This window comes from Leucoraja erinacea, chromosome 25 (assembly GCF_028641065.1).
Source record: "Leucoraja erinacea ecotype New England chromosome 25, Leri_hhj_1, whole genome shotgun sequence".
Lineage (NCBI taxonomy): Eukaryota > Metazoa > Chordata > Chondrichthyes > Rajiformes > Rajidae > Leucoraja > Leucoraja erinaceus.
In genome coordinates this window covers 18,498,641-18,512,633 of record NC_073401.1, presented here as the reverse complement: position 1 = coordinate 18,512,633, position 13,993 = coordinate 18,498,641, and the positions used below count along the sequence as shown (strand labels likewise).

Genomic DNA, 13,993 nt, shown 5'->3' with positions numbered 1-13,993 from the left:
TGCTTTGGAAATTTTCATCTTAGAAACGATGGAATAGGAACATATTTTAGCTCCTGAAGTTCTCACATTCCACACAGCAATTATTTAACACAAAAAGCACTTTGTGCCTAAATGATAAAATTGGTATAGTTTTCAACTGAATTTCATACATCTCTAAATAATACTATTTTAGGAAGCAAAATGCAAATACATTTAACATTTTAAAGGCCGTGGTTTCAAAAAATTGGTTCCATATCAATTGATTGAGATAGAACTCTTGCAGGCAGAGACACTCTGCATTACGCTAATGAAAGGTTTATTAAAAATATCAAACAATCTGATTTAAGGTTATTATTTTGGATACAGGAAGCTTAAAGATGTATGTAAATCGAGCTTTGTTTTGCAAATTATCTGCTAAATAATTGCTTCTGTGTATTTAAATATGGTGTAAATAAATTTGATCATTAGTTTTAGCTTGAATATTTGGTCTTGCAGTGTGGTGTTTTATACCATTTTGGTGAATGCAGGAGTAAACTGACGGTTATTTCTAATCTGAGCAGTTCAATATATCAGAAGTGATTAATCAATAGTACCCACTCTGTTACATTGTAGATTTGAGGAAAAGAGACAATTTTAATAATGTTTTTGATGACTTCCTAAAGTACTTTTCTAAAGTAATCTATGGTCTGCAGTGCAGTCGATGTCTTGATATAGGAAAATACGTGGAGTAAAATTCAGCGGAATGACCAGAATGAAGGTAGCAGGGGGAAGGCAACGGCAGCATGTGGAGCATTCCACGTTGCACGTGGCTCCATACTTACCAAACCTAGAGGCAGACACTGGGCATTGATCTACAAGATAGTTTTTTATTTATGACTGCAGTCAGAATCAGCTGTTTCATGGTAAATTTTACATGAAATTATGTCATTAATTCTGATCCTCCATAAATGCAGTCAGACCTGCAGAGTATTTCTAGCATTATCTGTTCTACTTTAGATTTCTGGCATTTTAAGTACTTTGCTTTTCAATTACATGTTGAGGCTGTGTCTCAGATTAAACAGCCTCAATAAGTCTCAAAATGTTGCAGTTCTGATGTTTTTAAAAATTTTATGACCATTAATAATTTCATTACATTTTACCTCTGCTCTCAAATTACAATATTGGCGTAATTGAAAAAGCTCAATAAAGTGGGGAAAGGCGACTCCAATAATCATTCAGCCCTTCACTTACAAACAGAAAAGACTAATGACTATTTCATGCATGGAATGAAAATACTTGAGGCATTTATCGATGTGGCATATAGTGCACTTCTAGCATGTTTCTTCCCATTATGTTGAAGGCTTTGTGACCTTTTTTGTCCCTGTGAAATTGAGAAATCGCATCTTTATGCCTTCCAATTTGAGGAAACATTGCTTAAGGTTTGGTTTATTCTCAGACAATTCAATTTTTCCTTTGTTCTCAAAAGTACTTAATATCTGCTTTATCACCTGTGCTGATTTAGTGCTGTCTCAATAAGGTCAACGTTCTAATTAGAGACAGAGATAACAGGTTATGAAACTATGGTCTGAGGGTTGAGACATCAGTACTTTCATTTAATATTGTAACGTGTACCAAGGTACAGTCAAAAGCTTTTGACAGCTTTGTTTTTGAAAACTATACATGAATACAATCAAGCCATCCAGATAAAGGATAAAAGCACCGTAGAGGAAATTGACAGAGGAAAATTAAAGGAAAAACGGAGACTTGGCGGTTCGATTCAAGAGGCTTTATTGCATGATATCATGGAGAGATGGCGGCAGTTAACTGTTCACCAGTTCCCTGTCTTTGCAGCAGAATTAGCCGACAGTTATACAGTGCAGTAAACAACTATTTTGTTAGCTACAACTATGCAAAAATATACTTCGTCCTTGGCTACATGTTTTCCTGTTATTACTATCTACTACATGGATATTAATTATTTTGTTAGTCATAGTATACTTTTTCTTTATGTTAATCTTATTCAACAACAGATGGTTAATACAAGTCAAACATAATACAAGGGCATCTTTACATCTTTCTATCTCATATTTCAAGCAGACCATCAAGCAACTTGTTTTGCCAAATTCCCATGATCTTCTGCACCTGGTCAACGAAATGCCAATTGCCACGTCCGCACACCCTTTTGTTACCTTATTTAATTCCGATCAAAATTAAGTAAATGAAGATTTAAATTTTTTCTTCTACAAGCACAGATAAAGGATAAAAGCCACAACTTTTAGTGCAACGATATAACATTGAAGTCTGATAAAAGGTAGTTCAGAAGTCTCCAAAGAGGTAGATGGGAGGTCAGGACTACACTTTAGCTGATGGGAGGACCGTTCAGTTGCCTGGGAAGAAACTGTTCCTGAATCTGGAGGTGTGCATTTTCAAACTTCTGTATTTCCTGCTTGATGGGAGAGGGGAGAAGAGGGAGTGACCGAGGTGAGACTAGTCCCAGTGTGAATTGTAGATGGAGCAAGGGAAGAGAGGCTGGTTAGTATGATGATCTGGGCTACGTCCACACCTCTCTGCAATTTGTTGCAGTCTTGGATGGAGCTGTTACCAAACCAGGCTGTGATGCATCTCAATAAGATTCTTTCTTTGACACATTTGTAGAAGTTGATAAAGTTTGTTGGGGACATGCCAAACTTCTAAAGCCTTCTAAGGAAGTAGAGGCATTGTTGTGCTTTCTTGATCATTGCTTTGAATGTGGCTAGTCCAGGACAAATTGCTAGCAGTATTTATTCCTAAGAACTTATAGCCTTCGACCATCTCTATCTTGCCGCCATCAATGTATACTGGTGTGTACTGCTTTGCTTCCTGAAGTCAACCACCATCACTATCTCCTGTGTCTTGCTGACAGTGAGGGAGAGGTTGTCTCATGTTACATGGTTCTGAATCTCCATCCTGTACTCCGTCTTGTCATTATTCGATAGTCAATAGTTAGATTTATTCGTCACATACAGAATGAAGTGCAGTGAAATGAACTTGCCAGCAGTGGTACAATAAAAAAGAACACACAATACACAATAGAAATTTAACACAAAACATCCACCACAGCATTCATCACTGTGGTGTTCAGTCAGTCCTCCATTTTTCCCCATGGTCGGGACCACAAACCTCCGCAGTCACCGCTGCCGGCGGCCAGATATACAGGCCCTCTCGAATCGCTGCTTCCCTACCAGAGATCGCGGCTTCAAGATGATGTAGGCCGCAGGCCAGCGGTCAAAGATCTAAGTCCCCGCAGCTAGAAGCACCACAGACCGCGGCTTCAAGATGTTGTAGGCCGCGGGCCGGCGGTCGGAGCTCTTCTCCTCCGGGGTCCCCAGCGAGGGATCCCAGTTTCCGCAGACCGCGGCTTCAGGATGGAACAGTCGGCGGGCCAGCGATTGGAGCACTCCCTTCTGGCGACCCCCGGCGAGGGCTCGCCCGCTACGCGATGAAACGTTCACGCTGCGCCCGCTGCTGAAGCTCCGGGCCCGATCCTTGTTGTTGGGCCGCAAGGGAGGCGACATGGAAAAAGTCGCCTCTCTGTGGAGGAGGCAACCAGAAGCGGTTCCCCCCTTGCCTCCCCCCCCCCCTCACAAGACACACCCAGAGACATTAAAACAAACATTTGGACATACTAAAAAAAACAAAAAAAGTAGAAATGACTAACACGCTGCTGGCAGCGCCCCCACCAACAAGATATCCGGCCAACTACAGTGGTGTTGTCTTCAAACTTGTAGATTTAGTTGGATCGCTATTTGGCTGCAAAATCTGAATCATCTATAATTGCCCTGAGAGTTGTTTCATGTAGTTCTCACACCTGTAAACTGTGGTTCATCAGGTTAGGATAAGATGCCCAGACATGGTTAAAAGTGTTCAATGAATGCAAGACTTGTTTTTACCATTTAGCTTCTAAGAAGAGTGTGGAATTTTAACAAGTTTAACAATTTTGCACCTTTAACAACAGTAAAACAATATTAAAAATAGATATTTTATAAGACCTTTAAGAACAATATTTGACAAAGTGCTGAAGGAGGTACGGGGATGGACTTTTATTCAAAGTGACTTTTTGTGTAAGCAACCAAAGGTATAAAGCGATAACGGGGTGCTGATAATGTACCTGCAACTTAATGTTGACCTTCCTGTGAAAGAGGTCGGGAGCACAAAGATTATAGCTCCTCTGGTATCTTTGGTCGGGACCTTTCCTTCTCAAACAAGTTGTTGCAGGACTGGCGGCGGGCGGTCTCTGCCAGATCCTGGAGCTCAGCATCGCCAAGGACTGCTCTCACCCCAACCATGGACTGTTTACCCTCCTACCATCCGGGAGGCGCTACAGGTCTCTCCGTTGCCGAACCAGCAGGTCGAGGAACAGCTTCTTTCCGGCGGCTGTCACTCTACTAAACAACGTACCTCGGTGACTGCCCATCACCCCCCCCCCCCCCCCCCCGACACTTATTATTTATTTTTTATTCAAATCGTTTGCTATGTCGCTCTTCAAGGGAGATGCTAAATGCATTTCGTTGTCTCTGTACTGTACACTGATTCTCTTGAATCTTGAATCTATAGCAGAGCTGCTATAGGATCTTTGGGCTCTGCATTTGTTCCCAGGTGGGCTGAGCTGAAGTGGGCGGGGCTGTTCTGAAGTGGGCGGGGTTGAGCCGAAGTGGGCGGGGCTGATCTGAAGTGGGCGGGGCTGTTCTGAAGTGGGCGGGGTTGAGCCGAAGTGGGCGGGGCTGTTCTGAAGTGGGCGGGGCTGAGCGGCGCAGCTCCTGGCACCCAAAGCTCTAAGATCATTGCTGGCACCGAGGGGAGTCGGCGATGGTGAGCCGGTGGGGGCGAGGCTCCGAGCCGGTTTCGGAGCTTCGCTCGCTGCCCTTCGCCCGCAGGCTCGCCTACTTCGACGGCGAGTTCGAGCGGCTGCGGCGGGAGCGGCGATTGCCGGCTTCATCCTCGGCCCGGCTCCGGGCGCTGGAGCCGCTGCTGCGCCGCGGGCCTAGCCGCTCCCCCGGCCCTCGGTCGGCGCTGGCCGCCGGCGCCCTGCTGCTGCTGCTGCTGCTGCTGCTGCTGCTCCTGCCAGGCGGCCTACTCCGCGCCGGCCCCGCCGCCCGCTTCCTCAGCTTCTGCGGCCGCGCCCTGCTCATCCAGGTGGGTGTCCGCGGACCTGAACCGCCCCCACCCACCGTCCCGTCCCGAACAAACCCCATCGCCCCCCGGCTGCTGAGAGTTTCCAATGCTGGCATTTCAGGCGCGGGGGAACCATTAATGGACCATCAACAATTAAAGTGCTGGGGTAACACAGCGGTTCAGGCAGCATCTCTGGAGAACATGGACAGGTGACATTTCGGGTTGGGAGCCTTCTTCAGGCTGGATAATTGTTTACTGTTCCAGTCTGGAGTGCATTGCTGGGACATTTCTTACAGCTCACTGCTGCTGCCTGTTCCCTACCCATGGCCCGTCCTTTCACCCAGAGACATTGTGAACCAAATGCTGTTTTGTTCACAGTGATCTATCCAATCGTTTCCTTGTGGATCAACGACAATTCCAATTAGTCAATTAAAATTTCTGCGCTGCACTGATGTGTTTCGACCATGCACGTTGTTTCATTTGTCCAGGCTTCTCGATTCACTGCAGGACCTGCTGAGTTTCTCCAGCGCCGTGTATTTTGCCCAGGCCTCGATATTATTCGTTTAGTAATTTAACCAGAATGTTACTACATCCAGAATGGCATGTTGGCTAAAACGGGCAAGGACATGAGTGAAAGAGGATTTTAATGCCAATACAATAATTATACACTCGCAATCAGCGATGCTCACTTAAAAAAAAAAAAAAAAAAAAAAAAATTACAAATGCTATCTGGGCTTGTGATGTGTTCAAGTTCTTATCCAAAGTTGCTACTGGCGTCCTTAGATTACTGAGCCTCTGGGGCACCTTGTTTCCAGGCCAGTGCTATTGATATTTTGGCTTCATGAACCAAAGCCTTGAGTACATTTTAGTATTGTGCTCAAGCCCTGTAACAAAATTGTTTTTTCTCCCTAGAGTGGTCTATTTCTCTTTGGAAATTTCACTTAACCTAATGTTATAGTTTGAATGATGGAAACGTTTATTTTATTGGGCTCAGCAGAATTTAAATGGGGGGGGGGGGGGGGGGGAGTGGGAGAGAATCTCATTCAAAAACGACCTAATGAAAGGCCTCGATTGAGTGGATGTGGGAAGGATGTTTCTAGTAATGGGAGAGTAGAACCAGAAGGAACTGCCTCAGAATAAAATGATGTACCTTCAAAATGGAGATGAGTAGGAATTTCTGTAGCCAGATGGTGGTGAATCTGTGGAAATCATTGCTACAGAGGCCAAGACTTTGGTTATTTTAAGGCAGAGCTTGATAGGTTCATGACAAGGAAGGACATCAAAGGTTACAGAGGAGTATGGGGTTGAGAGGGAAAGAGATCAGCCATGATTGGAGTTGACACTATGGGCTGAATGGCTGAATTCTGCTCCTATGTCTTATGGTCTTGAACACTTACTTACCTTTTAGTTGCTGCCTTATTGGGATTGGACGTTGTACTCCAACACAGACTGCCTGATCAGGAACCCCTATTATTTTGTGAGAGGCCTCGAGTCCTTACAGCTGACTGACTGCATCAATGTGAGTGTGGAACCATTGTGACAAAAGCTTATCAAATGTTATCTTGTGATGTTTCTGAAGTGGGGTGGAACCTTCACTGAGAGAGGTAAAATCTTATTTCTACATGAAACTCTTGGGAACTCAAATTCCCTGTTCAGGTTAACTATTAAGGGATGGGATTGAATAACTATGGGGTTCAATAACTATCCTTCATGGTCTCTGCAACTACAACGATTCATGCTCGTTTTGGAGTGTCCACGTTGTGTGGGTATAATGTTTGAAACAAATAAGCCCATTGACTAACGTGCACCTTTTCTACTGGTCATCAACGTGGCAGCATTCAAATGTTGATTTTCTTCATTTCATTTTCATGGTAAAAATAAAAATAAGTGAGTTTTGGGAAAGATAGTTTTACTGATAGTAGATCTTTTACTAATTGATCAACCCATAAATATCCCGAGCTTTGTTATGCATTCCCTACTTTGGTTACTGCTTTATTGGGATTGGAAATTGTATTCTAATGCCTTTTTTGAGTTAGTTTACCTTGGACAAAGGGACTTTGCATGACTATAATCAGCCTGGGTTTTCTCCAACAAGGATGATAAATATCTTGCCAGATTTGAACTAAATGATTACTGATGATTTTCTAGGGCCAATGTTGTTCAGGACTAGCCTGCCAGTCTAAGATTATAATTGAACTGTGCTTGCGTGGGCAGCACTTAGCATCTGGGATTCAAAATGTGCTGGGGCTTATTCTTCAAGAGGGAATTTGGGGGGAAATACACATTGTAAAGAATTGTGGTTCTTCTCTACAGTGGCAAGAGAAATTACATGTTTTAAGTTATTGTAGTTTTAGTTTGAAAGGTTGAGTGGCTCTCTATTTCATTGGTAAAGGTGTGCCAGAAATACCCAACCGTGGAATCTGTGCAGAAAGTGGATCCAAAAGTTGTTCTTCAGAAGTATCTGCGTCAGAATCTACCCCTTGTAATAACGGACGGGGCTGAAGAATGGGTTGCGCTGAGGGATTTCACTGTGCCATTCCTAACTCGGGTAAGTGAAAAGGGAAGCTTTGTTTACCTTTACTTTATGTAACTGGTCATGTGCTTAAATCTAGTGTGAGTCTAGAAAATGGATTTCACAGTTTTGATGTGCTAAACCTGCCCTCTTCTACCACAACCTGTCCTGTCAACTAAGGTCAGGATTAAGGAATAAGGCTAGAAACATTAGTCAGGGCTCTCGCTTAACTTTTTTTCCCTGTTGCCAGCCGGGCAACCGTTACAGCTTTTTAGATTGCCAAATGACAGTTTAGGTGGTCATTTAAGATGGTTTGCATGACACGTGCGATAATGTGCTCGGACGAAGTGCGTAGTTACCAGTCGGAATTATGCTCAATGAAGCATTCACATATTATGTTCAAGAAGGAACTGCAGATGCTGGAAAATCGAAGGTAGCCAAAAATGCTGGAGAAACTCAGCGGGTGCAGCAGCATCTATGGAGCAAAGGAAATAGGCAACATTTCAGGCCGAAACCCATCAGTCCTGAAGTAGGGTTTCGGCCCAAAACGTTGCCGAATGGGGGGGGGGATCAGTACGGGATGGATGGGGGGGGGGTGTCAGGTACAGGATGAATGGGGGAGTAGACAAAAATGCTGGAGAAATTCAGCGGGTGAGGTAGCATCTATGGAACTAAGGAAATAGGCAATGTTTTCGGTCGAGGCCCTTCTTCAGACTGTTCCCCCCCCATTCTTCTTGATCAGTACAGAATGGATGGGGGGGGGGGTCAGCACAGGATGAATGGGGGGGGGGGGGGTCAGGACAGTGTGGATAGGATGGTCTGTGCAGGATGAATGGGGGGATCACTACAGGATGAAATGAGGGGATCAGTATAGGATGAATGGGAGATCAGTGCGGGATGAATGAGGGGATCAGTGCGGGATGAATGAGGATCAGTGCGGGATGAATGGGATTTCAGTGCGGGATGAATGAGGGGACCAATACAGGATGAATGAGGGGTTCAGTACAGGATGAATGGCAGATCAGTAAAATATGAATGGGGAGATCACTACAGGATGGATGGGGGGGATTGTGGTGCAGGGTAAATGGAGGGTGGGTCAAAACGGGATGAATGGTGGAGAAGTGCAGGATGATGGGAAGGGGGGTCATTACAGGGTGAATTGGGGGACCAAGTACAGGATGGATGGGTGGGGTGGGGGGGGGGGGGGGGGGGGGAGAATCAATGCGAGGTGGGTAGATGATGAATAGATGGGGGGGGGGGGTAGATGGGAGGGGAGCACGGGGGATGTCAGTGAGGACTGAATAGAGAGGGAATCAGGGGATTTCAGGGCGATCGCGGCCACTGCTTGCAAATCTGCCAACGCCGCTTTTCAAAACAACCCCTCTCGCACGGCCATGAGGGAGGGAGAGAAAGGCCTCCTTCTGCCAGGCGGGCTGGTATCGAGAGCATCCCCATAAGACCGTGAGAACTCTGCAGGTCTGGGACATCATTAACACTATTTTTGGGCTACTATAAAATCAAAAAACGAACAGAAATAAAACATTGGGCGCAGAGACAAATTATCTATTGTTTAGATTCAAAAAATATTAGGCCAAAGAACATCTTTACTCAGTGCATAACTCCGAAGAGAGAGGAGAACTCAGTGAGAGAATCTCAACATGTATAGACACTGAAAGCCACTGGTCACACCGAGGTAGGGACACTTTCCCTTTATCTGTCACACATGTTTGGCGATTGATGTGGCAGAACCAATGAGCCAAGGCTAAGTGGAAATGGCAGTTCATACTCTACTTCTTCCTTCCCTCCCAAGCCTGCAAAACGTAAACCAATGAAGCACAGGGAGGAACACCTGGATGAAAAGTGAAACTCGCTGGTTGCATGAACACAGGGTAAGTTAATATTGCAAAGAGTGAGATCTTCAAGGGTGATGTGGAGTTGGAGAGGTACATTCATTGTCTAATTTATGCATTTACAAGTGGAAATACAGCTGCGATTTCCCTAGTCAGTTGTATCAGCACACGGGCCAGTGCAATATTAAACAAGTCATTACCGATTTTGTCCAGTCCGGGCATAATCTTAGCCGAACATAATGAACCTTCAAAACCGACCTCTACTACACACAGATTGGGGCAGACGATTGGAAGATTTCAACAGTGCGGACGCCCACAAGAACTGGTAAAACAAATATTAGGCATGCACCAGTTATGTACAGAAGGAACTGCAGTCAGGCCTGGATTTCAAACAAACAAGGTAGGACACAAGGACATAATAGAGGCTAGTCTCAGTAAGTCAGTACGGGGACAGGCAGCATCTCTGGGTGTTGCGTTTAGCGGTTTGAGGGACCACTTTTTTCAAAGCATTAGCGGCCTTGCCATGGCCAGTTAGATAACCTATTTGTGTGCACTTGAATTCCTGCCCCCGCATTAGATAATGTCTCTGAACCGAGAATAGTCATGTGGCCACAGGGTGGGGTCGGTGATGAAAAAACTGCTCCGATGGATCCGCATACATTGTGAAGGTGCAGAGAAGTTTGATAAGAGAGCCTCGAATCCCGTCAGAGGACACACTGGGTCCCTGCTCACACCGGAGGCTGGTTCCCCAACGCGACCGGCCACCGTACCTATTGCGAATGATTCACACAGGTGCCGACGCTTTCCACCAGAAACCCATCACCCAGCAAATCAATCATCACGCTATAGCCCCCATCCGTTGGAGGTCGACAGGGTCAAGTGCGACATAGGCAGGCTCACGTTCAATCCCTGGAATCCCCCAGCGTACTAGAAGGACCACCTTCCTCTTTCTTTCCCTCGTCCGTACATCCCCTCCGCACAATTCCCTCCCTCCACCTCTCCTCCCCTTTCCCCTACCACCAGTCACACCCCCTCCCTCCAGAACCCCTCGGCGTAATGATCCCTGCTAGCCCTCGATGCCCCCATCCATCACCTCCCCTCTTCTCTGCCCACTAACCAGTACCTGACCTTCCCACTGACATCTCGCCTGTAGTCCCCACTGCTAAACATCCCCCACTGATTCCGCCACTCTATTGCTCTCCCATAAGGCTACTCCCCCGCACCTCCATTCTGCCCTCATCACCCAGCCCCTGACCCCCTTTTCTCCCCTCCCCCTGAATTTAATGTCAACCCACACACCTCAAGGTTGAAGACACTCCACTTATCATGTCCATCACGCCCCGACACGCACGTTCCGCCTCCTTCATCACACCCCTCCCCCCAATATCTCACACTCACTGGTTACACCCCGCCCTCCCAGTCCCTACGAGCCAGTCAATCCCCACTACATACACACACCATGCGGGCGGCAGGTACCCCGTTAGCCTAAAAGGATATTTCATGTGTAGCTGTGGTTTAGAGCAGTAGTGAGAATTGTGTGTGCGTGTGTGTTGTGTGAGTGCATGAAACAACAGTGTGGGTGTAGGTGGTGCTGTTGTCGTTGGCCAAGTGGTATCAGGCAGAGGGGGAGAGCCGAGATATCGAATCATCGATGATCTACTCTGCGTGGCACCGGCGACAAACATATGCTGAGATGGGGCAAGGGTTTCCGGGTACGCAGTGTATCGTTGTGTTGTGTTGTTCACTATCCGCCTTAATTAATCGAACCTCCTAGTCTATAAATTCGCATTTGCATAGGCCCTCAGCAGATTTCCAGAGTGACGGGCTGAGAAAATGTTGCGAAAGTGATATCCTCTGAGCCCACCATCTAACTGCAGTCAGTGCTTTCCGCTGTGGTCTCCTTAAAAGCGAGAAAAAGATAGACTAGCAAGATTTTTTAAGACGCTTTGTGTTGAACACACAAGGCCAGTGGATCTCCCGGTGGCTAACCAGTTTAATTTCCCTTTCCGATTTCTATTCTTGGACCTTCTGTCCTGGAGGGCAATCTCTATTGAAGGCCAAAAGTCGCGAGACTGCGAGGATAGCATCTCATATCCCACTTGGGCTAGCACAAAAACCAACATAGTGAATATTCAATTCACAATTCAGGTAACTAACTCCCCACACCTCCCACCCCAATTTTAACCCACACCCTCCCTCCCCGCTTTTCCTTGTGCAGCACCCATTTCTCCTTTCCTCTTCAAACCCCATCCCATACCACTCATATTCATTCCTGTGGCGTTATCTCGCTCCCCTTCTAGTGCATGGTGTCCATATCTAAACTACTTTTAACAACTCCTGATCAGCAACGAGGCTGGCAGCGAGACTTTTCAAGCAACAACCAAACCTTAGGAAGGAACTCAGCAGATCAGGCAGCCGGTTGAAGGGGAATGGATAGAGGACGGTCGGGTGGGGACCTCTTGGGAGGTCTACTGAGCCTGAAAACAGTTTGTATTAGGTCAAGTTTCAACAGATACAGTCTCAAGTGGCACATTAAATTTCAAAAGAACTTTTGAAAAAGTTGGCACGTTGGCTGGTTATTTTAAAAGAGTGAGGAGACAGACATGAAGGAAAATATCAAGCGTCGTAAAGAAGAGCAAGCAACACAGAATTAACCTATCAATACAGTCAAAAGCTTCCATGGGGTTCATCCTGGTCTATTTGATCTGATGAGCTGACTTAGTAAATGCTTTGCTACATTTTGTTTTTAAAAGCAGTATCGGCGGGGAGAACTGAGAAGCAAATGGTGCCACATCTTTGATTTATTGGGTACTAAGATCTGTTCAGTCTAGAAGTATGCTGGAATCTAACGCCCGTCTTGGTCTGAGAGGGCAGAAGAAAGTCTGGGACCCGAAAGGTTCTCCATTCATTCTCTCCTGATGCTGCCTCACCCGCTGATACTCCAGCATTTGGAGTCATATCTTGGGTTGGAAGGTGATTTGTTTTGATCAATACACTCGTTGTTATTTTGCTTCGAGGTTACAAAGAAGTAACAGTGTCATCGTTTTCTGATTTAACATCAGTTCCAGGTATGTGGATGATATTGATCTCACACACACACCTTAAAGTGGTTCCAATGCATGATTGAAAAATCAGATCACGAAAGCTGAAGGACTCTACTAAGATTTCCCGTTCGGCGCATTAATATTAGATCTGGGTCGCCAGGAGTGGCTAACATTGTGATCTATGTCACAGAGCACTTAAAAGTGAATTCTATTGTGTTTGCTAAAATATCAATACGGGGAATAGCAACGTGTGTTCCTAGTTCCTACCTTCGTGGGGAAACATTTAGCTACATATGGATCCAGGGTCAGACACTAGAGACATGCCAAAGGAAAACTTTGTGTTACGAACTAGGAGAACACCAGTACAAACCTACTAGGACCATCGTCGTGGGTGTATTTCCAATTTAGGTTTAGGGCTAAGTAATTGCTGAAGACCAAAAGAGGAGTTGAGAATAATCTCTGGAACCCAGATTGTAATCAATGGGAAGGCTATCCAAAGCGAAAATGGAAGCAGATTTATTGAACAGTTCTGGCTTTATAAAAAGCAAACTGTGGCTAAATGTGAAAGGGAAGAAAAAGAAGAATACTAGGGAGAATATATGGAAAGAGCGGATGGTGAGAAGCATTAACATTAGTACTTCAAAGAGCGAGGTACCCATCATTGTAGTGGGACTGGCGTTGGTCATTCGGCAGTCAGGACACTACTGAATATTTACCGTGGCCCAAAACGGGCACAGCATGTACAACATGGCAGCAGCATCCTCTGGTGAGATGGCAATGGAGTGTACGACATCATACACAGGAAATTCTTATTCACAGATCCTCAGTTATCCTCATGCTTTCTAAACACGGTAGAGACAGTAGTGAACAGATTCCCGATTGGGCTGTGGGAATTGGTGGGCTTGTAAAATAAGATTGGTGGCTAAACTTCCCTTACGATTGACATGGAGATGTCATCAAAAACGGGAGTAGTCAGATGTGAACATTTGTGAAAGTAGGGAAATCAGTAAATAGGACTAGCATCGACAGGGCATCTGAACGCAGGGATGAATGAGTTGGGTAAAAAGGCACCTTTTTGTGCTGTGTGGGTACGAGGATTTAACCTCCCCCAACACACCCGTCGCCACCATATTCCATCTTCGGCACCTCGAACCCGTCTGGTTAAGAGCAGAGGTTTTATAGAGATTGCTACCCTGAGACTGACACCAAGGAGGAGAGTTAAGTAGGCAGAGATGGATTGTTGGAACTGGACCCTGTGATCATCTTTGCCTTGGGTTTGGGGATTGAAACGATGTTGGAACTCAATGTAGGAGCAGGGAGGAGGCTGTCAGCCTTTCATAGCTTGCCCCTATTTTTATTACCAACGGATGGCGGGCGATCTGGTGTGGGCGCGGGCCCTTTGGCGCTATTCAGAGCCTCTATGTGCCTTTCTCCTGATACCGGCAAAGAATTTCAACTAATGGTGTTGTTACGATAGA

The 13,993-nt window shown here is 45.7% G+C and overlaps 1 protein-coding gene across 1 annotated transcript; it reads left to right on the top strand.

Annotated features, from left to right (window-relative positions):
- The first annotated feature begins 4,729 nt into the window (after positions 1 to 4,729).
- On the top strand, positions 4,730 to 7,714 carry LOC129709280 (uncharacterized). Its single transcript, XM_055655548.1, has 3 exons — positions 4,730 to 5,130; positions 6,518 to 6,628; positions 7,502 to 7,714. The coding sequence occupies exons 1-3, from the start codon at positions 4,804 to 4,806 to the stop codon at positions 7,697 to 7,699; spliced, it is 636 nt and encodes a 211-aa protein (XP_055511523.1). The 5' UTR covers positions 4,730 to 4,803; the 3' UTR covers positions 7,700 to 7,714.
- The last annotated feature ends 6,279 nt before the right edge of the window (positions 7,715 to 13,993 follow it).

Excerpts from the sequence above, each read along its gene's own strand:
- LOC129709280 (XM_055655548.1), top strand. The coding sequence starts at position 4,804 with ATGGTGAGCCGGTGGGGGCGAGGCTCCGAGCCGGTTTCGGAGCTTCGC. Across the intron at positions 5,131-6,517 it reads GCCGCGCCCTGCTCATCCAG|TTGCTGCCTTATTGGGATTG; the intron begins GTGGGTGTCCGC and ends CTTACCTTTTAG. Across the intron at positions 6,629-7,501 it reads AGCTGACTGACTGCATCAAT|GTGTGCCAGAAATACCCAAC; the intron begins GTGAGTGTGGAA and ends TCATTGGTAAAG.